Source organism: Thermoascus crustaceus (assembly GCF_041956765.1).
Source record: "Thermoascus crustaceus strain CBS 181.67 unplaced genomic scaffold VTN00scaffold_8, whole genome shotgun sequence".
In the NCBI taxonomy this organism is placed as follows: domain Eukaryota; kingdom Fungi; phylum Ascomycota; class Eurotiomycetes; order Eurotiales; family Thermoascaceae; genus Thermoascus; species Thermoascus crustaceus.
The window spans coordinates 652,320-678,465 of record NW_027192534.1 but is presented as its reverse complement, the minus strand read 5'-3'; the positions used below and the strand labels follow the sequence as shown (position 1 = coordinate 678,465).

Sequence of the window (26,146 nt, the reverse complement as noted above, 5' to 3'; positions counted from 1 at the left end):
AGACAGAAGGGAATTCGTTCGGAGCTTCCCTTCCACTCAACGTCCGAGACTCGTTGACGGGTGCGTGGTTGATGCAGGCGGGATGCGACTCATGTGAGCCATGTGGCAGCTGCAAAGCAAACAAACACGGAGTTGGGACCAACGGGGGATTCCATGTGGAGGGATTGGCAGAGCCTACCGACAGTACAGAGCTATCCTTAATCATCTATGCTATGACCAGGGACTGGATGAAAATATTCGCTTCTTTGTTCCCAATCGGATATTGAAACGCCTGTTAAAAGTGGGTATAAAAGAAAAAGGACTCGCTCTCAATACGTCCACGAATTTAAGTGGCTTCTGCATGTCTCAAGCTCGGTTCTGCCACCGTTTACTGTACTGTATGTAGGTACCTATGTACATGTATAACTGCCCAATGAGGCACGTCTCCAAGGGTGCTGACTTGGCTGAGAAGAAAAACCGAAGGACTTCTCCACTTCGGATTTTATCTAATATCTATTATTCTATAGGTGAGGAAAAATGTAATTTTGTAAACCAAAGAGGATACAAACGGTTTGCATACCAGCCCGACGTTAAATACCCAAAACGCATCGGTTCTCCCCTGTGAGATGATAATGAAAACGTAAAACGTCTATATACGAGCATACAAAAAAAACTATGTATTTACCTGTGTCTCCTACGTTCATATATACCACTTTCCCACTTACCTACCATCCAAAGGCCTCCTCGAAATACTCAACCCCCGTATATCCCTCTTTCAACGCGCCATGAACAGCGAGCCTCGCTTCGTCTGCCATACCGCCAGGTCCGCAGACAAGGACGGCCGTCCTACCACCACAAATGCCAGTCGAACCAGTATGAAAATCTCTGACGAGATCCAAGATCATGCCTTTGATATCTGGTCTTCCGGATATAACATTAAGGCCAGGATCATCTGGTCGAAGTAGAGCTTCCTGCTCGCTTGTAGTAGTGGTGGTAGCGGTAGCATACAGTCTCACGTCTAAGTCGTCCCGCGCAAGGGCAGGCCGGAGCTCGCGACGGCCGATTTCGTAGAAGAATGCACGTTGTCTGGCTGTCCAGATGAGGGTAATGTGTCTGGTTTTAGTTCTGGCGGTAGTCTCGTTGACACTCTCAGGGAGGTGATCTGGATATGTATCTGTGTCTGGCTCCGCTCCGGCAGAGAGGAACGACAATGTTGTCGATGACGAAGAAGACGATGGCGTCGCGTCATAATGGACTTGCGAAGGCAAACGTCTGGCAGGAAGTAAATACTCCTTAATATACGGTAACACGCCCGCGATACCACTTCCACCAGCTATGAGGATGACGTTCTCGTAATTATGTACGGGGGAATATTGACCGTATGGACCTTCGACGAGGAACGTCGAGTCTACTACTTTGAGATCTGGTGAACGGAGACACTCGTTTCTGAGGCGCTTCGTCCATCCTTCGAATGGTCTTATCCAGAAAACAAGTGTTTGACGATGACCACGACCACTGGGTAATAGTTCTATTTCCTCTTTTGGATCGGAGGACGGACAGATGATCGGGTCACTGCATGAGCTTAGCATGTACGGCGATTTGGCAATCTCTGAAACATTGATGACTTATTTCAGGGGCAGGATTTTGCAAATACCGACATTTCATCGTCATCACCACCGGTCCAATACCCCAGGGTAAAAGGATGACTTTCATACCCCCTCCATTTCAACGGCTGGTAGAGATAATAGTACTGGCCCGATTTCGGTTCGATCTTGCGAGATGATCCAGGCATAATCTCCAGCCTGATGATATCGGACAATTTGCTGTACGATACAGTGGCCGTAGTGTGAGAGATCTGGTTGTGGTTACGGCGTAGCCGTATGTGGATGTTGCAGTATGCGATGCGCGCGATCCGAACGATTCGGTCGATAGACCAGACGAAAACAACGGGCCAGAGGTAGATGTTGTATTTTCCGCTGAAAATGGCCGTGTGGCTGTGTGATATATTAGTATCCAAACCTCAAGGGAGGAAATCACAATGGCAGAATAACTAAAATTGGAAGAGAATAGGGAAATGTGGGCGTACCCAAACAAGCATATTATCGTGACGATTGAAAATGAGATATGAATAAATAGGAAAAATTCATAATAGTTCTTGCGAAGGTATATGGACGAAAAGGGCAGAAGAACGCTCATGCACACGGTCGCCTGTTATAGTAGTCAGTAATCATAGCTCTCAGTCCCTAAGCCATACTTAATCACCGTTCTTCTTTTCAGAAGTTCGGAAATTATAGCGTAAGCTGGGTAAAGAAAGCGTACAACAATGCCCATATGCCACCATGGCGAAGGTAAATAGAGCCAATAAGTGATTTCTTTTTGGAAAGTCTGTTAGAATCGGATCTCGCCATCTGCTTTCAATACGTAGGTAACTTTCTCAAAACCTACTTTTCACAACAAGGACAGTATATCCAACCGAATGAACAATAGCCTCAATGGTCGCAACTCGCGCAATCGTCCGGTGGAACAGGTTGAAAGTCGAAAACCTCCATCCCGTAGCCCACAAGAAAGGGTTGTTCCGTCCGCCAAACAGCCATAGCAAGCAAAGATTCGCGTATGCCATTATACCTGTTCTATCGGACAGATAACGCCAGAACTGCTCTGATGTATTATTCCAGCTGGGAACATATATCAGTGAACGCTGCAACTTAAGTCTGGGGTTTCACTGGTTGCTCACTAAAGATTGCCCTCGAAAATATCATAGCTCACAGATATGAAAACTAGACTGAGCACGTAGTACGAGATTATAGGCACGGCTTCCATCCGTGTTGGAATTGTGCAATAGTAAAACAATCGCTGGTGATGAGACCCAAAGGCGGCAGGGATGATAAGGTTTGTCCTCATCCACTGGTAGACTGCTTTGAATGGGGTGAAGAATCTTTCATCTGCAAGGAGCGGTAAATGTTTCGAATTATTGCCCTCGGAATACTGTCCCTGATGACTCGGGAAAGTATGGAACAGATGTGTTAATAGTTTGTGTAGGATACCAATCAGCAGCACACCGCCCCAAAACCAATATGCAGCAGCACTACATGACGCACATTAGATTTAGTACTACAGTAATTCAGAAAAAAAAACTATACGAACCCGTATGCACGATGCATCCGCGACGCGAGGGAACAAGCCGCCTAGTAATACTATTAGCCAGTTGCGTTCCACTGCAGATACATACAACAACAGGGTGCAACAAACATTAGTTCTCACAGAGGCCTCAAAATACGCCCTCGATATCAGCACACTGGTATTCAATTCCGCAGCCTTCGGCACCTCCAGATACTCGACAACCCTCAATCGGCCGATAAACTCATCCGTAAGTTCCGGCTCGATCTCCGCGTACGGCGTGCGGGCCAGTTCTCCCTGGCATGGCTCGTCGATATGTTTCAATCCCGGATTAATCTCCCGTGGAGAGCAGTGGACCTTCACCGCTCCATATATAGACCACGTCCGCAAAATATTTGTGCACGAGTCGGTGAGGAATGACTGGGAATGGGAGCCCGTGAAGGAGAGGTGCGAGTACGCTTCGAAGATGGCCTCGACGCATCGTTCCTCGTCTGAGACCTCGTCGGCTGATACGAACAGGGTGCCATATATCAAGGCCAGGAGTAATAATATGAGACGTCGGAGGACCATCTCAGGACGGAGGTGAGCACGCCTTGGCCAAAGCTCCCGCAATCTCCTGCTAATCACGAGATGAGTGCATCGGTGACCTCTCCGGCTATAAGGGATAAATTTCAACAGAGGAAGACGAGATGCAAGGCAACTTTTCTTATCGCTTAAGTCTCGCACTGAGATGACGGAGCTCTAGAAGGTCATGCCAGCTCACAGATCGGAGCAGAATCGGGACGTACTTTTCTCCTTTGGGTATCTGGTTTATCTGGGGGCCTGCCAGGCCCACAAGTTTCACCGGGTTTCTAGTATGATTCGTCCGTCGAAGACGAGAATCACAGTCGGGCCGACAGGGGCCAAGTATGGCCGTTGGCTCGTCAGCGCACTAGCAGCATCAGATAACTCTATCTCCTATCTGATAAAGCCGGCCGGCCGAATACACGGTCAACTCTAGTCGACATTTCTGAACCGCCATCGGAGAACACAAAAGGCAATGCGCAGTAAGAAATTATGTTCTATTCAAAAACGACAGTCCAGACCGACCCATAGTATTATACAGTAAGTGTGTGTGTGTGTGTGTATGTGTGTATGTACAGTACAAGTTCCCGTCTGCAACATCTAACTTCAACAGCGAAACGAACAGCATCTAGTCAGTTCATCATTCAGCGGAATCTGTACAGTATCATGTATGATGCAAACAATATTACCCAAAAATGTAAGGTATGTAGATCAATGCAACGACCTTGTGCAAGAGGATCAAGCTGTACTCTCCGTATATGCGGGTCAAATAAAGATAGTCAAGGGCTAACGGCCTTTTGAACCCTGATGACTCCCGAACACCAACGGTATTGGGTATATGTAAAGGGAATAATGGCTAAACCGACGTCGGAATACTGATGTTCAAGAAAAACAAAATATTGCTTGAAGAAGCATAATATATGGCGAGAGATTGCGGTAATCATGATAAAGAGGGTTAACCCATCAGGGCTTTGAACTTCTCGCGCTCAGCAAGGATCTCTGCCTGAAGCTGGCGAGTTTGGCGGAGCGCCTCATCCCTATTACGCAAAAGTCAGCGAAAAGTTCCAAGAGTAAAAACACGCTGTGGACAAAGAGAGTAATACCTGTCGGACTGCAACTCTGCCACCTCAATCTGAGCCATATTCATCCGTCCAACCACTTCCTCCATCTCGAGGTCCGCATCCCGGAGAGCCTTTTCAAGCTCCTTCACCCTCATCTCGAGGTTCGAGGTCTGAACTGCCTGGTTCAGAGGAACACCGTCTCCACTTGTGGTCTTGTCAAGCCGTGGAGACCGAGGACCAAAGAACGGAGAAGCTGGTGGCTTAGGGGACAGCATGGGGCTCCTTATTCCATTCTTCGCACGCAGCAACTGCGCATTGTGGCTTTCCTTGAGAGCACGGATCTCATCCTCGTGCTTCGCCATTTCTTCCTCGGAGCGCTGTTGTGCCAGCATCAATGTGTCTTCCAGCTGCTTGAGCTTGTTCTGCATGTCATTTATGCGGGCAGCAGACAGCTGCTGTTCCCGTTCGCCTTTGCTAATGGCCTCAGCTAGGCGGTTACGCAAAGAGCCGTTCGTTTCCAGCTGCATTCGGACCTGGGTAGCCAAGGCTTCGGTCCGTTCGACAGAGGCCTTGAGTTGTTCTGCAAGCCTCTGCTCCTCCTCCAAGGAGCGGGGTACATTAGCCTCCGCGTATTCTCTGTCGGCTTGCAGCTGCTGATAAGCAGCTTCCAGGGAGGAGGAAGTTGCTTGAACATCTGCAAGGCCTTCTCGTGTGGCGACAAGGTGCTCGGGGACGTCGATCTCATGCTCGTGGAGCAACATCCGTAGAGTGCTGGTCTCCTGCTCTGCACGGTCGAGATCCATCTTCAGACCAGCGAGACCCTTCTCACACTGCCACTTCTGTTCCAGGGCTTCATCTGCCCGTTGCCTCAGAAGGTTGACCTCTTCCCGTAAGTTACGAACTTCTCTTTCGTATCCCATTCTGCGGGGGGTACTGGGCTGCAGAGCCCGCTCGAGTTCGAGCTCCAGGGTCCTAATACGCTTCTCATTTTCTCGGGTTTGATAAGCCTGGCGTTCCAGCAGACTCTTCAAGGCTTGATGCAGAGCATCACGCTGGGCTTCCATGTCCTTCATCCTATCAGCCAGTGACTCGCGAGATTCACGGTCTCTGCCGGATACTGAATTCGACCTGGAAAGAGAGCCGGAACGCGAGCCACTTGATCTCATCGGAATCCGGGCAAGCGAATTCGACCTTGAAAGACCGACCAGTGATCTTCGAGTCGGGCGACTATCCTCCTCTGCTATTGAGTTAAACTTGGATTGCTGATGGGCCAAAGCAGCATTCTCCAGCTTCAGTGCCTCAAGCTCTCGTCGCAATCGAGTAACTTCCGGGTGCGGCTCGAGCGACACAGGGCCGGAAGTCCCAAGCTGCGCCTGCAGGTGTGGGATTATTTCGTCACGAAGATGGTCCCGTTCATTTCGATGCTGCTCCAACTCGACCCTCATGGCAGTAAGAAGGTCCTCAAAGTTGTCTTTCAACTGTCTCTCTTCGGCAAGTTTTCTGCGAGTGTCTTCCAGAGCAATCTCGAGCTCTTTGGTCTTGGAAGCTAGGTTCGATGCATCGACTTTCTCGCGGCGGAGCTGGAGCGAGTTAACACGAGGATGTTACAGCCCCGAAACCATAGGGGTACTTACTTGCTGGACTTGACTTTCAAGAATCTGGACGTGAGATTCGAACTTCGCCCGACGTGATCTCTCTTCCTGCCATTTCTGCGAGAGCTCGATTTTCAGCTGTGCCCGCTCTTGTTCTGCTGCTCTTTTTATCTTCTCGACGTCTTCGACTCGACCTCCGCTCTCCGGTCCATACCTTATTGAGCTGGTCCCCGAGTCCGAGAAGTAGTCGCTGGTGCGTCGGTTTGCATCCGAGCCTAACTCTGATTGTAGTCGCTCAACAAGGTCTTCCAGTTCTATCTCACGTCGGATTGAGCCAGCCAACTCCGCGCTTATCTCCCGAAGTTCATCTTCGAGTTGCGAGACCCTCGAGTCAACGGCGGCGGCGGATGACGCAGCACTCAGTGAACCCATCCTTGCGCCATTTGCCCTGGCTACATCTACATTTGTAGGTACCATGGGCGGCGAACGGCCGTTATCTGATATTTCTGTACTCGATGACTCTGCTCCCGGGGAAGTTGTGGTCTTCCAACCGAAGAACGACCCGATCTTGCTTCCAGGAGTCTTTGGTTGCTTGCCTCCATCGCTGGACATCTTCCGCGAGCCAGACTCGACATGTAGCGGGGGCGGCTTTTTCGAAGGAGGGTGCAATGCCATAGTCTCGGCGCGTTTGTGGAGGGGAGGCGGAGAGCTTGACACTGGTATGACAGGTTCGCTCGAGAGACGTGAATGGACAGGCGTTCCATTCGTGAAATTATGGCCTTCCCCTTCACTTTCCGGGCTCGCAGTGCCCGATCCGTCTATGGGAAGCGGACGACGAGTAGGAGACCGGCCTCGAGGATATCTTTTGAAGGAGAGGCCAGGCTAATCAGTCTCAAAGCAACGGTGAAGTTCGAAGATGGATCATATCGGCACAAAATAAAGGAAGGCGGTTGCCCTGCTGTCATACCTGTCTAGGTCGCTGAATTCAAAGGGTAGAGCCTCGTCCAGAGACGGGAGATATTCCACAGCGGGAGTAGGGGCGGCTGCCCGCGTGGAGGATGGCGGCTCCCGGGACCTGGGTCGATCTGCAGAGGAATTGTACTCCGGGAGTCCCTCTTGAAGGCCTACTGGGTAAGCATCCTCGGGTACCGGTTTCCTGCGGGCTGGGGGAGGAGCAGAACCAGATGGCGGATGAGGAGCGGCCGGGGTTTCGACGGGTTGAGCAATGCGGTAATTCGAAAACACCTCCTGCCCGGGGTGCAGGAAGGAGTCGAAAGCACCAGCAGCGGCGCTTGGCGGCGGGATACCATCCATCACCACAGGGTTTATTTCAGCGTCAATAGCGATTCGATCGTCGTCCTCATGCCATCGAACCACGGGCGAGTCACAAGCGCCCCAGACAAGCGATAAAGACGAAAAAAGGAGAAGGAGAGGATTGGCGAAGCCGTGTCCGTCACGGCTGGTCCAGACAGCTGCAGGCTAGGACGCTTGGTTCGTTGGAGCTTGCATAGTGGGGACTGGGGCGCGCAAGCGGCATAGAGACGGTCAAGATAGGCCCTGATCGACCATGTCACTATACCGAAACAGCAGCATGGTCTGCACAGGGCAGAGGGACAATAGGACATGGTCCATCACGACAGCCGCGTAGAGCGTCCGAACAGGGGCGAGGCGTCCTTGATAGGCAGAAGAACGCTTAACCGCGACGGACCTGAGACCAGCCAGGCCAGCCACGGTGACCCAGGATTGGCCGTTGAAGATCAGACTGCGACAAAAACAACGAGTCTGTCAGTCAGGGGTTCCTGAAGCTGTTCCTGACAGCAAGGCGTGGTGTGTTCCTAGCGCCGTCTGACGCCTTGGCGGCTGCAGGGCCCCTGTGAGCGCCGCTGGCAATAGAGGTTCCGTGCGGATCGCTAGCGCGAGCAAGCTCTCGCTCTTGACCTCGCTCCACCACCGCATCCTCAACCTTGCGTTGTCCTACCAGAGTAGTACAAAGCTGTGTCTATATAAAGCCGGCGGTAAGACAACGGCTCTGGAGGCTTGCAGAGAAACCGGTTTGGAGCTCAACGGCCATGACGTTTCCGGGTCAAAGCATCGTGCACGGCGGCTTTACGGAGTCGGGAATCCAAACAATGTCGAAGCAAAGCAGGTCCAGGCTGCCTATCAAGATCATCATTCGTGCATCCTGACTAGTATTGACTACTCTCTAACGTCAACGTTTGACTTCGAGCCTAACCTGACAGAGAGATAACAATAATCTCCCACCCCGCGCTGTTGAAGTTTCATCGCAAGCTGCTATACACAGTATTAGGATGTACCCAGCGATCTTCATACAACCTCAATGGATAGATACATGGTATCAAAACGAAAAGAAGATTTCTGCGTATTCGTACTTATCAATTTGAATATGAGAAGAGCGTGGTATGAGCATGGTATGGGCATGGCTACGAGCACTCCAGCGCTCTCAGAGGCATAGACAACGCGGAGAAGTGAGAGCCGGTAGCATGCCCGAGCATGGACTGATACGCAGTACCTACTCCGTACTTCTGCATATCATTCGCCTCGGTTCGCCGTTCATGGGGTCTGGAACCTATGAGAGCTTAGCATGCAGCTCTGATCGGATGCGATCGACCAGACGGCGCTGCAGAAACCTACTATGAACGACGGTTGCCCGATTATGAAGTAGAGACATGGCACGTGCGCGCCAGACTGACGATTACGGTGGAGACGAGCTGGAGACCTCGCGACAATGATCAACGGCATCCCGTGGCAGATCGCGAAACGTGCCATGACCTGCCCTATCAGGGATAGAGACGAGCTGTATATCAGCATTCAGCTTGCATGCAGAATTCTTGGCTGTAGAGAGGGGATCTGGAGAGTTTTTGTCCTCTCAAGATCATTGGACACTTTCCTTGAAGAAAGCGCTTTGGGGGCGGCAAAAGGATGCAACCTTCGTGTTACATCCCCACCTTGAGAGCCTTTTCCCATTCAAAGAAATAATGATCCATCATTGAGCATGTCAAAATCATCAAAATGTTATTTTGTTATAAAACTTTCTTGAGCAGTCATGCCATCTTGTTTCCGAAACACGTCAAAGTACCTCATGTCTGCACATGTATATATATATCCCATCTGACTCAACATCTCAGCACGTCAAATATAAATTCATGCAGAAATATTCAACAGTAAAATAGAATCCAACTTCACATTATATCCTTATATGTAACTGGTTCCATGTACATACCTGTGATGTAGTCATGCGTCAAAACTGGCTTTGCAAGTAACTACGAAAGCCCTACAAGGGGGTTTAATTTCTGTCCCCATTAATCTTGTCTCTTTTGAGGGGGTTTCAGCCAGTACTATCATCTCCTTCTTTCTACCTATTTCTAGCTCGAACATAAATGAATAGATGTGCTTTGTATGTATTTTGTTGTGCGCTTGAACTGCAAGGAGATAGACCCGCTAACGCAACCTTGGAGGAAGCCTATATAGGTTGATACCTAAGTACTTAAATAAATAGTACCTATGCACGGCAGTGGATATATCAATCGGATTTCCGTTTAGAGGATCCTAGGAACATTCATAGCAATTACTTATTTACTATTATCTCTAGAAGACATTGTGGATTCGCCAGACCCGGGGAGGAAATAGTGCAGCTAGATGTCTTGCTCTCAGGTCTATTCCTCTTTTAACTAAGTATTAACTGCGTTTTCAGGGTCTCACTTTTTGTTTCTATTTCCAAAGAAAGCTTCCTACGCACTAAACAAAAGTAACTTACCTAGTGGGTAGTATGCTTGGATTCTGGGAAAAGGAATTGGCGCATACCATTTCATCTGATGATACTTCAAGCCAGTTGCTTATCCTAGGTGTAGTGACTATCACGCTGGGAAAGAACAGCTAAAAATAATTTCCACGCTTGTATCTACCGTCCCAGATTGTCGACGTCGACATTGACAACAACTTTTGGACAGAATTCAAACTAGATGTTCAAAACCGAATATGCTGTGTGGATGAGGCAGTCCGCAAATATACTGCTAGTATTCTTCCATCTCTCGGATATATAAAACACCCTGCTATCTGGGCGTCGGATGCCTGGACATCTAGGGAGGGCACTAGATAGTAGGTGCACATCATACAACAGACCCCCTTTAGGCCCTAAGGGAGCCTTGTAAGGATGCACCGATGACATCTTCCTTCCCCGCAGTACATAAGTACTTTAGGTAAATTTTCAGTTGAGATCGCATGTCAAATAACAATCCTGACCCTCAATAAAAAACAGTCCTAGCAGACAAGATTAAAACTATCGACTTGGCAGACTTGGTTCGTCCCATCTATCTTATATAATCGAGTAATTGTGCGGTGTGGAGCGCCACCCTCATCGTTGGTTCGCCTTTACCTTATCAGTTGCACAAGCCAACGGATCTACTCTTGTCGGAAACTTCCGACGCTGGCAATATAGTCATGGGCGTATAGGGCGCAAAGACAACGTTAGCTGGGGCCAGATGCATTATTGGCTCATGGATCTCTTTAAGTTGCCTTTTATGGACCCTGAATGTGTTTAGGGAGATAATAATTAGTTGTCTAATCTGTTACGTGTGTTGTTTGTGTTCGCAAAGAAGTTAGGTACATTTGAATGCGGGACTTTGGATCGGTCCAACTTAAATCCTGACATGCTATCTATCAGTTTCCCGGACTTTGGGAAGTCCAGAGAAAGATATATTAGCTTACTGGTTGTTATCCCCTTCCAGTTCCACGAAAAGTGTCTTGAACATGTGGTTAATCGGGCTCACAGCCACTATCTCCCTGGCATCCATCCTGATCAAGAGACTTCGTTCTCCTATTGCAAAGATCCCCGGCCCTCCCATCACGAGCATCACTTCTATATGGCCGAAGTTCCACGAGTTTTCAGCCAACCGCTGACTTTACGTTCACCAGCTTCACGAGGAATATGGCCCCATCGTCAGACTGAGTCCGAATGAGGTCTCGTTCACCAGCCTCGAGGCCGTAAAGGAGATCTATGCTTCGGGAGGGAGCGGATATGACAAGACTGAATTTTATGATCTGTTCAGACAGTTTGGTCAGAGGTGAAGTTAATGCACGATGGGCATTGTGGTTTTTATAGACACTGACAAATGCCTTTCGTATCAGGACGATGTTCTCGACTTTACCTAAGAAGGACGTCAGTATTCGATTCTCTTAATTTGAACATGGTCCATTGAGACGGTAATGCAGCATAGCCAGAGAAAACGGTGCTTCGCGGACCGGTACGCCATGACCAATGTCATGCGCGAGAAGCCTCTGGAGGGAATCCGTAAGAATGCTCGAGCATTTGTCGAGAAGTGCCTGGAGTGTTGTGGAACCAGTGTGGATATTTATGTATCTACTCTGAGACTCTATTGACGATACATATCCTCCAGCTATACTAACAAGTACTTTTTTATGTTCTTCTCCACTGCTATGCTCTAGACTGCGTTACTCATTTCATGTTCAGCCCTGGAGGTACTCACTCTCTTACCGACCCAGGTGACTTCGAGCTTATGCAACAGCTTTCGGCTCAGCATGATGGAAGCCGCAGCAGAATGCAAAGATCACATGGCCGCGGGTATCGACACGACAGGAGACGGCTTATGCTCTCTCATGTGGGAACTCTCTCAACCTCATAACCACGGCATACAAGAGCGCCTGCACCAAGAACTGAGCCAAGCACCCCCCGGCATCTCTCTGGATGATCTGCCATATCTGGAGGCCGTCCTCAAAGAGGCGCTGCGTTTGGCTCCTCCGATCCCGATGTCTCTTCGCGATGTGCCCTCTGGCGGATGGACGATCGGTGGGTACTATGTCTTAGAGGGGACAATCGTCAGCTGTCAGCCATACTCTGTTCATAGACTGAACAAAGATGTATTCCCGCGGCCAGATACTTTCTGGCCTGAGAAATGGAATTGAACTGGAACATGTGATGTGTATGTTAGGTACCAACTTTATGCCTCTCCACCGTTTTCAGCAGGACGTACACAGATTCAGCATACCTACTTTTTAGTTGACGAAACGTCGGACCATGACATTGAACCGCGTGTTACTTTCTCTAACAATCTCGGACGTTAGATATTGAAGATATGGCGACCAAGCCACTTGATTCCAGGCATGGTAGGCAAGCTGATTCGCGTAGAGGCCTCCTCCATTTGCATCCAGACTCTCTTCGAGCTCTTCAACCTCGGCATCGGTGATGGGCTCATGCATATACTGAATATGCTTCTTTGTCCACGTGGGCCAGAAGAAGACTGTCGGAGACAGTGGACACACCTCGCCTTGGTGCTCGGGTTCCAGTTGAAGTTGCTTTGGAAGGGGGACAGAATGGTAGTTTCACTCATGAGGAGAGAAGTCGTGGTAGCTCTCGATCCATCGAGCGATAAAGGGGGCCTTTTTACGTGCGAGGATCACAGCGTTGCAGAGGCCGTGTCGATCACCACCCTCATGCCCAAGGACAACGTCTCGCTCACTGTGCATAAGGCCTTCGAATGAACGGAGAGAGATCACATCCATATCAAGATAGATGCCTCCTTCTCTGTACAGGACGTCAAGCCGAAGAGCATCGGCAAGATGGCTAACCTGCCACTTCTGTTCGAGCTGCTTGGGGTATTCAACGGCCATATCGTGATGCACCAGAGTGATATTATCACTCTCACGCAATTTCTGAAACCACACATTATCCTCATCGAGGTAGGAGTAGTGAGCTTTAGGACATCGGGCTTCAGCGAGTCCAGCGCGGATCGAATCGCGAGGTAGTTTACAAAACTCATATTGGAGCCCGGGCTGAGATCCCATGTAAAGTGGACGACATTCGGGATGGGCGTTGATGAGGTAGTAGCAGCGACGCTGTTGAAACACCTTCTCTCCTCAGCCGTATCCTGGAAGTCAAGAGACTCGACTGGTCGCTCCTCTGATGAAAACAGACTGAGTCCGATATGCCAATTTCTCGGGTTCAGATGAAAGATGAACAGGTAGGCCGTGGTGCATAGAGGGAGGGCGGCAAGAAACAAAGCCCAATTCCGGAAAAGAGACCGACGCATTACCTCTTTGACTCTCTGACAGCCGAAGCTGCTCTCATCTGCGGCACAGTGTCAGGCCTCCCATACACTTACTCCACACGGTAGGTGTGAAGTTAAATACTACGGCACAGCAGGCTGTGCTACAGCACTAGTAGCGGTGATCACGAGCCTTATGGTTGCTTGTCGCACAAAATTTAGTCCCGTGTCACCTCAAATTTAGGACTTAAAGGCGCATTAGAAAGTTGTGTATTGAAGACTGGGCCATGCAATAGAGGGGGATGATTTTCTGTCTCAGCTCGCACGGATAAAACGAAAAAGATGCAAGGTTTTTGAACTGTGATAGGACTACTGCAGAATGCGGGGTATATTGCGATACAGTGTCAGGGACCAATGGCGGCTGCAATAAAAACGCATGGCATCAGGAAGACTGTCAGCCTTGAGACCACTACGGGCCCTATATTCTATAGTTAAATTCCATCTCATGATTGACATCTTTGGGACACATGAGAGGATCAAAAAAATCCACGAGAGGGGCATGCAACAGCGGGGCGAGTAGTGATTGAATAGGTAACTAGTAAATAATGGCTAGACTCCAAAAGTACATTGTAAACCCTTCCACGTCTCCTATATTATAAAACCAAGCCTTTCCATAGTAAGTTCTGAAGCAAATAAGAGAAAACCCTTAGATAGACTCTATCAATCCCTTCACCAAGTCGATAGCCTCATTCCACTACTCAATCTAGCATGCTCTGCTCTACATGCAAGAGCAGCCTCGATAAGCTTGGGTGCAGCGCCCATTGACACCATTACGGGCATTTTGGTTGCATTGCCCCACGTAACTTGAGCTCCAACCATATCCGCATGGACACCCGTTGTATGAACCCTATATGCAATTCATATTAGATGATTTTCTGTATCGAGTTCATGACAGGAGTCACATATTCGAGATCATACCGCAGTGCAGGTAATTCCATCAGAGCTTTTGTCTCCTTGACAATTGTTCTCATAGCAGTTCCCGTTTGGATAGCCGCAATTAGCATCGCCTGCAGCTAGTTCTGGGAAGGGTGATGAGAACGCTAGAGAGGCGCAAAGCCTATGACAAGGAAGGTTGAAAACAGCATGTTGGTAAGAGGAGCTAGAGTTGCGAGGAGAGCGGGTCCTCGATTTCTACAAGGGAGGATCTCTGTGAAAAAGGATAATTCTGGTTCTCAAGAGACTCGACGGCCCTTATTTATAATTTTCGATGCGCTCTCAGCTTCTGCAGTGATCCCAATGGTCCGTTCAAACAGTCTGTCCGAATTGCGTTATGAATGCACACTTGTGAGGTATTGGCATATTACCTACTGCGGGCCCTTCATGTCGTTCCCGGGTTGCAGGTGCGAAATGCTAAGTGGTAGATAGTGAGATGCTCAACCGCAACACTTCCTGCTTAGAAGGCAGGTAACAAAGGGGGGAGCTGCAGAATGATATCTCTTCAAGTCATCAACACACGGCTGCCCGAGGCTGTACCACCAAATGCGACGGCTCTAAGGGGAGAAATTGGAAGTGTGGCACTGGCGGCAGGTCAAGGATACAACACCAACAACGCCCGTGCGTTGCAATCCAGTAAGGTCGAAGCGTTGCAGAGGAAGCACTGCATGTTTCCGCAACCGCTAAGGCACAGCCCCTTAACGGCTGTCAGGGGTGACTTTGACGAGTCAGTCATACGAAGGAGTTACATTTTCTGGAGATAATAGATAGACATAAACAGAGAAATCGATAACAACCCCGTACGCTAGACTAAATCATTTGTAAACAATACAGAGCCTCCAAGACGCCGACAAAGACAATCACCAACCACGTTCCCCACCCCAAGCGTCGGCCTTTCTAGAAAAAAAATAGGTATCTGGAGGCTGCACCAACTTTCCAATTCCAACTGTACACCTGGGAGCAAACAACAGATATATATGAGACAAGAAATGAAACCAAACCCATATAAATCACCAATATTATACCAGGAGCGGGAAAACACCGTAAATAAACGTGGATATTTATCATAATTGAAATTGTTCGAAATGCATGAAACATGAATCAGATGTCTCATATATTTAATAAATCAATAAGGGATAAAGTCGAAGCTCATTCGATCTGCTAGTTGGTTAGCCAATATTTTCGAGGGAAAAGGGATTATTAAAGGCACGGAAAAGGTAAAGTTCTCCATACCAAGAAAGTGACTCCAATCCTCATCGTCATTCGTCTGATCATTTGCCCAATATAGCTCGAGAAACTTCAGCGACTGAAGCACATTAGGTATTCTAACCGTGTCGTGAAGTGATAGCAATAGTCTCTTAAACGCCTCCCTGTCCTCTCCCAGCGCCTCACATCCGGCCGTGAACAAGGGCGTCGTAAGCATCACCCAGGGGCTGAGTCCCGTCGAAGGAGTGATCTGGGATGTGCACTCCAGGATCCTCTTGACCGACTGCTGGACCTCTGGGGATGATGCGGGGGCCTTCCGTACCCGACGGTGGATGTGAATCAGGGCGGTATGCTGGAAAGCCTCGTTGCAGAGTATGAATTCTCGGATACACTGTGCTGACAGTCCCTCAACCACCCCTGGATAGAAGGTGGGCTGGGAGACAGCATCTCTATCCATCAAACGCCGGACAGAACCCTCAAGAGAGGCAGCCTCCTCTTGAAAGCCTGTCTCATCTATTTCCACCAATTTTTTATTTGGGCCACTCAATTGATGCCTTCGCCAGGCCACGGCACCGATTTGACGGAAGATATCCGCGAGGTGCACCGTGAATCCCCAGTAGTCGTCCAGATAGTCTGGCGTATTATTCTGCTGACTAGCAGCTTCCTGGTGTGGGATTTTCGCGAGCTCTCCAATCGGAGGGCCGTTGCCATTCAGCGCCGTGAGAGACACTATCGACCTGTACCATCGGTCAAGATATCTGCGGAATGAATCGGACCTCTGAGGTGAATTCGACCCATTATCCGAGGCGGCCATCAAGGCCTTCGCCCCCTCAACGTGGGCTCTCCACGTATTCGGATGGATGGCACCTGAATGTATCTCCGCTAGACAGAGAGTACGTGCAGTGGCCAGAAGAGCATCGGATCCTCTCGCGTTCGGATCCTGGAGTTCAATACGAAAATGCTCCAGGCTCTTTGCCATCAGTCTGGCTATGTCCGGGACGGACTTGACCCCTTCAGAACGATTGCTCAAGGCCTGAAGGTGTATGGCTGAGAGTGCGGTTGTTGCGTACAACAGCGACGGTGTCTGGAGGGCCATTGGCACAATCATCCTGCATATCTCTCGTTGCATTCCGGAATGGCAAGAAGTGACGGTCGAAGCATCACGGATAAAATGAGTTAACAGTGCCCTCTGTTCCGTTGGCAGGGACGAGAACGGATCTATCTGGCGGGTCATCGTCGTCTTTGCAGATTCTGGTGGGGAAGGAGACTTGGCCGTCGTGTAGACGAATTCACCAGGAGAATACTCTGCAGGTCCAGTCAGATACAGAATTGCTTTCCCAGCCATTGAAGCAAACAGATCCGGATCTCACCTAGCCTCTGCATGCCTCCGGTTCCCACGCACGCTCCAAATCTCGAACGCGAAAACGCTCGTCCTCCCCACTGCAACTGCATGGCATACCGGCACGGAATCCCCGCGGACTTGCATCTTCCACACTCCGGCCGCTGCTCATCACATTTCTGCCGTCGAGCTTTACATCTCTTGCAACCGGTGAAGGATCGAGACATGGGTTTTCGTGCTATATCGACTGCGGAGAAGAAGGAAGGACCAGGGTGTGATCTCCGCTTCTCCGCTCACTTTCTTTTCCCGTATACCCGGCTCTGTCCGCTTTGTGTCCCGCTGGAGTGGGCCAGGAAGATATAAGAAAAAATACAGCTCTTGGACGAACTCAGGCAATAATCCGAGGAGGAAGACGGGATCAGAATGGGGATTGCATAATTGCACGAGGTGACTCGATCGTGCCTGGAGCGGCGTTTCTAATCAGCGGGAGGGAATCAGAGAGATAACTCCAAGGCGGCGTCTCAGTGGTTTCGCGTCGTCGCCCATCCCCACCTTCAGGCGCACACCGATCCACTCGTGCTGTGCGGTATATTAGTCCTCACTCCTCGGACGAACCTTACGGAAAAGGGGTCGCCGTCGATCATTCAATAGCCCTGGCCATTCGACGTTCTCTTTCGTCGATGGCATCATCACCATGGAGGGTTCGCTCGGCCGAGTCTCGATGCGATTATCATATGCGGTTTCAGATTTTCTGGGGATGACGATGATGTTCACCGCGTTGCGGGGTCGCCGTCCAGCAGCGATCAGCCGCGGATACCAACGGGTGTTGGATTCCGGGGGCAATGCGTACGCTCAGACTGATTTTCATATAGCGCTGATTATTGCCTGTACAGTATTAACTACTCTCCAGATGCACGCTCCGTTGAAGCATAAACGGGTACATCCTATTTCCAATTCTTCTAGCACATGCGGAAACAAACTCTACTGTATAACTGGCGCAGATACTAGACTATGCATGTCAAAGGGCAAGAACAATATAAATAAAGCTTGGCTCGTCACAAAATACACGCAATTTGGACACCGTCGCAGACGGCTGCCGCAAGGCCTCTCTCAGCTCTCGAAAGTATACCGGAGCCACTCTCCGACCGCTCTCAAACTCTCCCACCTTACCGATTCATCCCGATCGCCCATCAGTTCCATCACTCTTGTCTTCAAGCCCAGTTTCTCCAGCTGCGACCGTCTCTCTGGTAGCTCTTTGACCAGATTGCCCACGTCGTTACACGCAATAGCAAGGACCTGCTTGTCATTATCCCAGCTCTTGGAGAGGATTTCCGCCAGTTTCTTCGGGAGGGCACCCTGGTCTTCATCAAGAATGCGGCGAGCATTCTCTCTCCAGAAGGTTGGGTTGCGGTGAGGTGGTGACCAGCGAAGATGACCCGACTGCACTTCCGCTGCATATTGATCGAATGTAGTCTGCGTCTTCGTGTACTCATCCAGCATCTCTGACAACACCTTGAGATCTTCCAGGAGATCAGGATCGGTCAAGTGACGAGTGCTAAGGTTCGAAAGCAGTGCTGGAAGACGAACAAATACAGCAACGGGCAGCAGAGTCGTTCGGTTAGAGGAGAGGAGGTTGTTGAGCGTAGCAAGGAGCAAACGGGTCGTTTTCTCCTTCGGCGAAAGTCGTAGTAGATGCGTGTACAGTGCAATAATCTCATGGTCCCTAAACCCAGTGAGCATGTAGCCATCTCCTGATCGTGTGCCATTACTTACAATTCCAGATCGTTGCCAACCAGTTCACCCTCGAAGCTCAGCTGCCAGATCACGAGAAGCACATGGTATAGAAGCTGAAGTCCAACACCACCTCCAATCCCTGGCTCGATGCTGCGGATGCTACTCGCTCCAGCTAAAGTGGTCGAGCCAGTATCCTTCCCACCAGCAGCCGCACGTAGGATGTCAATCAATGGATCCACTGTCTCTTTCCTCTGACTCCAGAAGATCTCCCTGGATCTCTTCGTCCTGAGCAATGCGGAGAACCCCTGGACACCGATATCTTGTAACCCGCTGTCCTGGTTCTTAGTGAGAGTAGATAGGTAAGAGTAGAGACCGGGAAGAGCTTCTTCGTCCCTGGCAGTAGGCTTGGGTGACGTGGTAAGTCCAGCAGAGACAAGGTTCGTCAAGAAGGAGGACGTGAGGAGTGGTATTGGGTCTTCAGCGCTCGCAGAATGGAGGAGGAATGGGAGGAATGGCTTGTATGGGTCAGGATGCGCCAGCAGCGTGGAGGCGAGTGATGGGACGTCTGCAGCACCAGGAGAGGCCATTAGCATCCAGTCTTAAGAGGTGGTCGCATTGATTGATACATGGGGACCGCACCATTAAGCAAGTCGGCAGCCAGCACCAGGATATACTGGACGATGTCCGTCCGCCGGGACGCGGACTCCAGGACACTCTTGCCATCGGGGCCTCCAGCCAGCAGCGTGGCATAGCCCTTCAGGTCGCTCTCGACGGCCTGGCGCCGCTGCTCCTTGCGCACCTTGTCGACGGCTTTGATCTTCTTGAGATGGTCATCGGTGATGTTGCCGGCTCGGACGGCGCCCTCCCACGGGATTGGCCGCGCGCGGATGTTGCTCTGCAGGGAGCTGAGGTAGGTGGGCGGCTCCAGAGACATCGTCGGCCAGGAAGCACGAAGAACAAGACGGTGTCTGGCTGGAGCGCAAGGACAGGGGATATCGAAGCTGGGGTTCTACTCTATACAGCGTAAACGGGACTGGGTGAGCTGGAGGAGCTCCCGTGCCTGCGGTCCCCACGCCAAGAGCGGTTGCACAGGCACGGGCTCGGGCGCGGGCTGAGCTGCCCTCGCTCCTCGATGTGGCCGGAAAGAGGCTCACGGCGCCTGCGACGCGCAAGCTGACAGTTTGTCCTCATTTTACTCCTTTTCCCGCTTCCTTTCCTCTCCCCAGTCCCTCGTTTACCGTCTCTCCTTCGAAAGTTCTTGCGTCTCTCCTTTGCGCGTGGTTGCTACCGACTTGCCCTTCCTGTTCTTCCACCTAGACTACGAGCTTGCAACGACGGTCTGCAAACCGGCCCCACTACTGATGGTGACTGCTACAGATAGTCCTGCGTCTGGGAGGTAGCTGGACACAGTTCGCGCATAATTGACTATAACCATGTCGCAGAACCCTCAGCCTACGAAATCGAAATGGGGGGTCGGGTCGTTTTTCCAGCAAGCAGTTGCTGGCGTGGAATCCAAGCTGGATATCATTCTGGCGAACGAAGAGGACCTCCTGCCTAAAAGCGCATCAGGAAAGGCGAAGCCTGCCGAAGAATCAGCGCATCAGGGCGGAGCTTCCGCTCAAAAAGCGGCCGCTGGATGTATGGCGTCTTCATCCGTCTTGCTCCATGGGCGTTATGGCTAACGAATTTCTTACTAGCCCTTTCGCGCAGCTCTTCTAGCGCACGAAAGAATGATCGTCTACAGGAGCGCCTGGCCCGTGCTGTGGTGGGATCGGGCACGACAGGAAGTCTTGGGAGCCGCCCGTCTTCAAGCGCAGGGCCTTCGCGGCCTTCCAGCCCCCTTGCCGGCAACAATGCTCGATCTAGCCTTGACAGCTCTACCGGAACCCCCGAGGAGAGTATACGCAGCCCTTCGAAGAAGGAAGAAAGCGCCTCCGTCACATCTTCAGCTCCCAGGACGAGTCACGATTCCGATATTCCGTCGCGGACTTCCAAGGAGTCACAGCGGGACGCAAGGGATCTTCAGACCCAGGAGGAAGTTACAAATAGCGATGGACCGAAGGAACAGGATGAACCAGCGGATATTACAGTGACCGAAACTCGGGATTCGACGGAGGAAGCTTTTACCCCTGGCGCAACCGGTCCATTTGAGTCATCATTATCACCATCCAGCGACCAAGATGCATCGGTGGCTCAGTTGCAGGCTGAACATAGAGCTGCAGAGCAGCGATGGCAAGAGGAGATGCACGAATACATCGAACGGATTGACGCTCTGCAATCGAAACTAAAATACCTGGCAAAAGAAGCAGCCGAATCGGCAAAGAAGGCCGCAGAATCCGCCGAACCGGGCAGTGTTGAGAAACAGCTTCTTGAAAAAGATGAGCGGATTGCATTATTGCTCGAGGAAGGGCAAAAGCTGTCTAAAACTGAGCTGGACCACAGGACCGCGATAAAGAAGCTCCGGCAACAGCTGGCTGAAAATGCGAAATCCCAGGCAGAAGCCAAGAAGAGGGCTGATAAGTTGGAAAGGGATCTGTCCAATGCAGAGGCGAGGGCTAGACGTGCTGAGGCCGCCGAGAAACGAGCCAATGAGTTGTTAAGTTCCCAGACAAAGACTTCTAAAGACCTGGAAGCTGTCACTGCGGAACGAGACGCCTTGACTCTGACGGTCCAGGATATGAAAGCTCAGCTGAGCAGGGCGGTAGCTCGAGCTGAGGCCGCTGAGGAGAAGGCGCAGTCAGATGCCCTGGAGCAGGAGAGACGCCAGGTAGCCGAGCTGAAAGACGACCTGTCAAACGCCAAGATAGAGCGTGAGATAAGCGAGGAGAAGCTGAAAAGGGAAATTAGAGACTTGAAAGATGGCATTGAGCGGGAGAAAGAACGAGCGCGGGTGTTGGAAGCGGAGCTCAAGGGCGAACAGTCTGTGTTAGAAAGCAAGATGGAGAGTCTTCGCTCGAGAGCGGAGGAAGCTTCGTCAAGTGCTGCAGGAGATGCTCAGGCGAAACTTCTGCGGCAGATCGAGACGCTACAGACTCAGTATGCCGTTGCTAGCGAGAATTGGCAGGCCCTTGAAGGTTCACTACTCTCGCGGCTAGCGAACGTCGAGAAAGAGCGTGATGAGATTGCACGACGGGAAGGGGATCTACGGCGAAAGGCCCGGGAAGTGGTAAGGATGTTCCTTTACGTTAGATTCTCTAAAATACAAGCGCTAACAAGATCGTACAGAACGTCAAGGCGAAGAGGGCAGAAGAGGAACTCGAGAATTCGAAGGAGCTCATAGAGGAGCTTGAACGTAGCCTTGAAGAAAGCAGACAAGAGGTGCAGAGGATGGAGCAGAGGCTCGAAAAGGCCAATGAAGATCTGAAGGCAGCAAAGAGGGAGTTGGTGGAGCAGCAAAAGATATCCGACGCGACCTGGACCCAGAGATTGGAGGAGGAGAAAGCCAAATGGCGAGAGCAGGCTCTACCGCCAACGGCTTTCCTCCAACAGCCACAGACTGAATCACCGATTACAGTCTCCAGTCGCAAGTCATTCGGCCTCGAACCAATCCCTCACACATCCGACCACCGCCCAATAAGCCGCCGGTCCTCAACACTTCCCTCACAGTACACTGATATTGGCACACCTCCACGACAGAATTCTTTCCCTCCACTGAACCAACTCACGCTTTCTCCTCAGGTCACAAACGGCACATTGAATCCAGCAATAACAGGAACACCTTCAATCACTTTTGAGCCAGATGAAATTATGTCAGGCTCTGGCCGCCCTAGAACGCCATCTACTTCTAATGCTGCCCCGACACATCGTTCTGGGATCAACGATATCATCTCCGTCTCGACCGTTGGCGCTGGACCGTCTGTCCAATTGGTGGAGCGAATGAGTGCCACGGTCCGTCGTCTCGAGAGCGAGAGAGCTGCATCAAAAGATGAACTCGCGCGTCTGACAGCCCAACGTGATGAGGCTAGGCAGGAGGTGGTCGAACTAATGCGGGAGGTCGAGGCCAAGAAGAAGACAGACGCTCGCGTCAAGGAGCTAGAAGCTCAAATGGAGGACTTGGATCGACGATACCAGACGACTCTCGAAATGCTCGGGGAGAAGAGTGAGCAGGTGGAAGAACTCCAGGCTGACATCGCAGATCTGAAGAAGATCTACCGCGAGCTGGTTGACAGTACGATGAAGTAAAGCCAGACTGGGGGCCCTGGATTATTTCTTGTAAATATACTTTTTTTTGCTTTGCCGAACGATTGAATGCGTCATGTAAGCAATGTCTGGGACGGATGTACTGAGTACTCCACAAATATTTTAGTATCAAATTGTTTTGATCATGGTATCAAGCGTCTTTCAGCGCCTGGGGTATCCTTGGATCCTTTCACTTGAACCTTTTACTCTTTGGCAAGACGAAGAGGTTCTCGCAATTGGTACTTTTATTAGAACGATTGTTCTTCGTAAATCGTGACCCATTACGTATAATTCATGTCTCTACGGAAGTTCTATGCCTTCCCTCTCTGCAGTCTGCAGGATATACTTGCGAACCTGTGTGCCAGTTAGTCTATGTAGACACCCAACGTAACAAAAAGGAAAGAGTAAACCTACCTTCGAATCGGGAGCCAAATCAATCGCTAATCTACCCTCCGCATCTCTCTTATCAGGCTCCGCACCAGCCTTCAGCAGCAGAATCGCCGCATCACCATGGCCCTCAGAAATAGCATGGTGTATCGCCGTCAGGCCATCCACGTCCGTAGCGTTCACGGGGCTCTTCCCTTCCTCGAGGAGGACTTTGAGGATGGGTATGGATCCCACGGCTGCTGCACGGTGGAGCGGCAGCTGGCCGCGCTTGTCTTTGACCCTAGCGCTGCATTTGTGGGCGAGGAGGGTGCGCACGGTGGAAAGGTTGGCTTTCGAGGCTGCGAAGTGGAGGGCGTTCTGGCCCGCATTGCTCTTCATGGTGACGTCTGCATTTTTGCGTAGCAGGAGGTCGACGATGGGGTCTCCTTCGGCATTCTTCAGGCTGGCGGCGATCATGAGGGGGGTCCATCCGGAGCCGTCCTGGATCGATGATGTTATTATAAGTGACTCTTCAATCATAGCCACTGATAGATAACCAACTATCAACAATAGATAGTAACTAAGAAGGTGCACTGACCTGGACATCCGGATCAAAGTTCTTCTGAGCTACCAACAGCTCCACAATTGGTAATCGATTGTATGCCACAGCCCAGTGAATAGGAAGACGCTCATCATCGTCTTTAAGGCTGACAAGCTTAGGATTTGCCTATCCAGATGCGGAGTAAGGAGCCGAACTACTGAATATTGCATATGTCGTCTTATGCCAGGAAATGCGGGGCAGCCTGGGGAGCTTACATTGAGGAGGGACTCGACGACCGTCGCTGTTTGCAATTGTTAGAATAAGCACAGACATGATACTGAGAGCAGGGCATACTTTTCCCTTCACGACAAGCCTCGTGGATGGCAAACTTCGCGGCGTGATCTGGATCCATGGTGTTTTCTGAGCTGGTGCTGCGAAAGCTCTGGCTGGGCAGAGGAGTATGAGTGGCGGGGAGCTTCGCCGGCGGACAGACCAGACGCGGCCGGGTGGTCCGAGCTTCCAACTCCAGATCCAGCTGGACTTGTTGAAAACCGCGTGACGAGCTTTCTTGCATCGATACATCCTCACTTCGATCAACCAGCGCTGTTTCAACGCGCCAAAGCCTCCGTGGTTGGATCACTTGTCACCACGCCTATGTCCTAGACATATCAGTTTTACCCCCAAGGCACGTCCGCCAGGGCCAGAACATACCTAGGGTCCTTGACCGCGCGACACCTGGCCCGCTTCCCACAACGTGTTTTCTCTCCGACATCTTTCGACTCAGTCAATTATTTATCTCGTTAATTTTCCCGAATTACAAGGACTATTAACCTTTCACCATGGATGTGGTTCCGTCACCTACACCAGCTGACCAAGCTGTGCGCACGTCGACGAAAAGAACCATCGAACTCTTCGGCACCGACTACCTCCTGGCCCCTCCGTCAACCACCGGAGATGGCCAGACAATCGGCGTCTCGTACCGGCGAAAGGCGGAATACGAAGATGTGAAGGAGCTTCCGCCAGCCCTGGCTGAGAAACAGGCCAAGGCGGCAGCCGCAGGACGCGCGAAGCGTCCCAGGACCCAAGCGCAAGCACAAGCGCCAGTCGATAAGAGCGGCTCGTCAATGGCTCTCGTGAAGGGCAACTCTGGCTCTGCTACTTTCGGAACTGGTGAAACTCACGCCAGGAGCCTCATACAGAGACCGTCCGCGACGCGACAGCAGAGGCCGGAATGGCATCCGCCATGGAAGTTGATGAGAGTAATATCGGGACATCTTGGTTGGGTGCGAAGCTTGGCTGTGGAACCGAATAATGAGTGGTTCGCGAGTGGCGCTGGTGATCGGACTATCAAGATCTGGAATCTGGCGACGGGAAGTCTGCGTTTGACACTGACGGGTCATATCTCGACCGTCAGAGGCCTGGCGGTCTCTCCTCGACACCCGTACCTCTTCTCCTGCGGTGAGGACAAGATGGTCAAGTGCTGGGATCTTGAGACCAACAAGGTCATCCGCAGTTACCACGGCCATCTCAGCGGAGTATACACGCTCGCTCTCCACCCGAAACTAGACGTCCTGGTAACGGGTGGTCGTGATGCCGTTGCCAGAGTCTGGGATATGCGGACACGAAGCAACATTCACGTCTTGGCCGGTCACAAGGGCACAGTTGCGGACGTGAAATGCCAGGAAGCAGACCCCCAGGTTATCACCGGCTCCCTCGACGCGACCGTCCGTCTCTGGGATCTCGCGGCCGGAAAGACTATGGGCGTATTAACTCACCACAAGAAAGGCGTTCGCAGCATCGTCACACACCCTAAGGAGTTCACCTTCGCCAGCGCCAGCACGGGGACCATTAAGCAGTGGAAGTGCCCCGAGGGTGCCTTCATGCAGAACTTCGAGGGCCACAACGCCGTCATCAACTCCCTCGCCGTGAACGAGGACAACGTCCTCTTCTCCGGTGGTGACAACGGTTCCATGTCCTTTTGGGACTGGAAGACCGGCTACCGGTTCCAGTCACTCGACACGACTGCCCAGCCGGGTTCGCTGGATGCTGAGGCTGGTATCATGTCTGCTACTTTCGACCGGACCGGCTTGCGTCTGATCGTCGGAGAGGCTGATAAGACTATCAAGATCTGGAAGCCGGATGATGAGGCGACCCCGGAGACGCATCCTATCGACTGGAAGCCGATGCTCGGAAGGCAGAAGTATTAGCTGTTCAATCACTTTCATTCTCTTCTTACTGATACCGAAGTCGAGCATTGATTCATCGATCGTGTTTTTTATTCATCGATTTTTTTGTTTATTTTCTGCATTACCTGGAGTTGTTAAGGCGTTTGGGTGTCTTGCTGTGATTTATGGTCAGATCGGAATGAGAATAACACGTTGGCTCGTGATAGCTGGAGAAAAGTATACCATAGCGGGATTTCCTCTTTGTACGATACTCTTAAAACGAGGCCAGTT

The 26,146-nt window shown here is 51.0% G+C and overlaps 10 protein-coding genes across 10 annotated transcripts; 3 read left to right on the top strand and 7 right to left on the bottom strand.

The window, feature by feature from the left end:
* Positions 1-704: 704 nt before the first annotated feature.
* VTN00DRAFT_9819 (uncharacterized protein) lies at positions 705-6,988 on the bottom strand (the record flags this gene model as incomplete). The annotated part of the gene is made up of 11 exons (XM_069436816.1): positions 705-1,551; positions 1,638-1,973; positions 2,066-2,187; positions 2,299-2,351; positions 2,425-2,654; positions 2,714-3,064; positions 3,124-3,164; positions 3,229-3,602; positions 4,621-4,697; positions 4,764-6,301; positions 6,356-6,988. The coding sequence occupies 11 exons, from the start codon at positions 6,986-6,988 to the stop codon at positions 705-707; spliced, it is 4,602 nt and encodes a 1,533-aa protein (XP_069284418.1).
* A 143-nt stretch (positions 6,989-7,131) lies between these two features.
* On the bottom strand, positions 7,132-7,627 carry VTN00DRAFT_9818 (uncharacterized protein; the record flags this gene model as incomplete). The annotated part of the gene is made up of 2 exons (XM_069436815.1): positions 7,132-7,195; positions 7,281-7,627. The coding sequence occupies 2 exons, from the start codon at positions 7,625-7,627 to the stop codon at positions 7,132-7,134; spliced, it is 411 nt and encodes a 136-aa protein (XP_069284417.1).
* A 231-nt stretch (positions 7,628-7,858) lies between these two features.
* Positions 7,859-8,269, bottom strand: VTN00DRAFT_9817 (uncharacterized protein; the record flags this gene model as incomplete). Its single annotated transcript, XM_069436814.1, has 2 exons — positions 7,859-8,075; positions 8,130-8,269. 2 exons carry the CDS (start codon positions 8,267-8,269, stop codon positions 7,859-7,861), a joined length of 357 nt encoding a protein of 118 aa, XP_069284416.1.
* A 3,312-nt stretch (positions 8,270-11,581) lies between these two features.
* On the top strand, positions 11,582-12,253 carry VTN00DRAFT_9816 (uncharacterized protein; the record flags this gene model as incomplete). The annotated part of the gene is made up of 2 exons (XM_069436813.1): positions 11,582-11,674; positions 11,834-12,253. 2 exons carry the CDS (start codon positions 11,582-11,584, stop codon positions 12,251-12,253), a joined length of 513 nt encoding a protein of 170 aa, XP_069284415.1.
* A 417-nt stretch (positions 12,254-12,670) lies between these two features.
* Positions 12,671-13,377, bottom strand: VTN00DRAFT_9815 (uncharacterized protein; the record flags this gene model as incomplete). Its single annotated transcript, XM_069436812.1, has 2 exons — positions 12,671-13,041; positions 13,104-13,377. The coding sequence occupies 2 exons, from the start codon at positions 13,375-13,377 to the stop codon at positions 12,671-12,673; spliced, it is 645 nt and encodes a 214-aa protein (XP_069284414.1).
* A 2,074-nt stretch (positions 13,378-15,451) lies between these two features.
* On the bottom strand, positions 15,452-16,914 carry VTN00DRAFT_9814 (uncharacterized protein; the record flags this gene model as incomplete). Its single annotated transcript, XM_069436811.1, has 3 exons — positions 15,452-15,483; positions 15,559-16,836; positions 16,902-16,914. 3 exons carry the CDS (start codon positions 16,912-16,914, stop codon positions 15,452-15,454), a joined length of 1,323 nt encoding a protein of 440 aa, XP_069284413.1.
* Positions 16,915-17,980: 1,066 nt separating this feature from the next.
* Positions 17,981-19,538, bottom strand: VTN00DRAFT_9813 (uncharacterized protein; the record flags this gene model as incomplete). Its single annotated transcript, XM_069436810.1, has 3 exons — positions 17,981-18,593; positions 18,644-19,169; positions 19,244-19,538. 3 exons carry the CDS (start codon positions 19,536-19,538, stop codon positions 17,981-17,983), a joined length of 1,434 nt encoding a protein of 477 aa, XP_069284412.1.
* A 499-nt stretch (positions 19,539-20,037) lies between these two features.
* On the top strand, positions 20,038-22,786 carry VTN00DRAFT_9812 (uncharacterized protein; the record flags this gene model as incomplete). Its single annotated transcript, XM_069436809.1, has 3 exons — positions 20,038-20,242; positions 20,302-21,770; positions 21,830-22,786. 3 exons carry the CDS (start codon positions 20,038-20,040, stop codon positions 22,784-22,786), a joined length of 2,631 nt encoding a protein of 876 aa, XP_069284411.1.
* A 297-nt stretch (positions 22,787-23,083) lies between these two features.
* VTN00DRAFT_9811 (uncharacterized protein) lies at positions 23,084-24,102 on the bottom strand (the record flags this gene model as incomplete). The annotated part of the gene is made up of 5 exons (XM_069436808.1): positions 23,084-23,137; positions 23,198-23,650; positions 23,748-23,876; positions 23,966-23,991; positions 24,045-24,102. The coding sequence occupies 5 exons, from the start codon at positions 24,100-24,102 to the stop codon at positions 23,084-23,086; spliced, it is 720 nt and encodes a 239-aa protein (XP_069284410.1).
* Positions 24,103-24,529: 427 nt separating this feature from the next.
* On the top strand, positions 24,530-25,897 carry VTN00DRAFT_9810 (uncharacterized protein; the record flags this gene model as incomplete). The annotated part of the gene is made up of 1 exon (XM_069436807.1): positions 24,530-25,897. The coding sequence occupies one exon, from the start codon at positions 24,530-24,532 to the stop codon at positions 25,895-25,897; it is 1,368 nt and encodes a 455-aa protein (XP_069284409.1).
* Between the last annotated feature and the right edge of the window lie 249 nt (positions 25,898-26,146).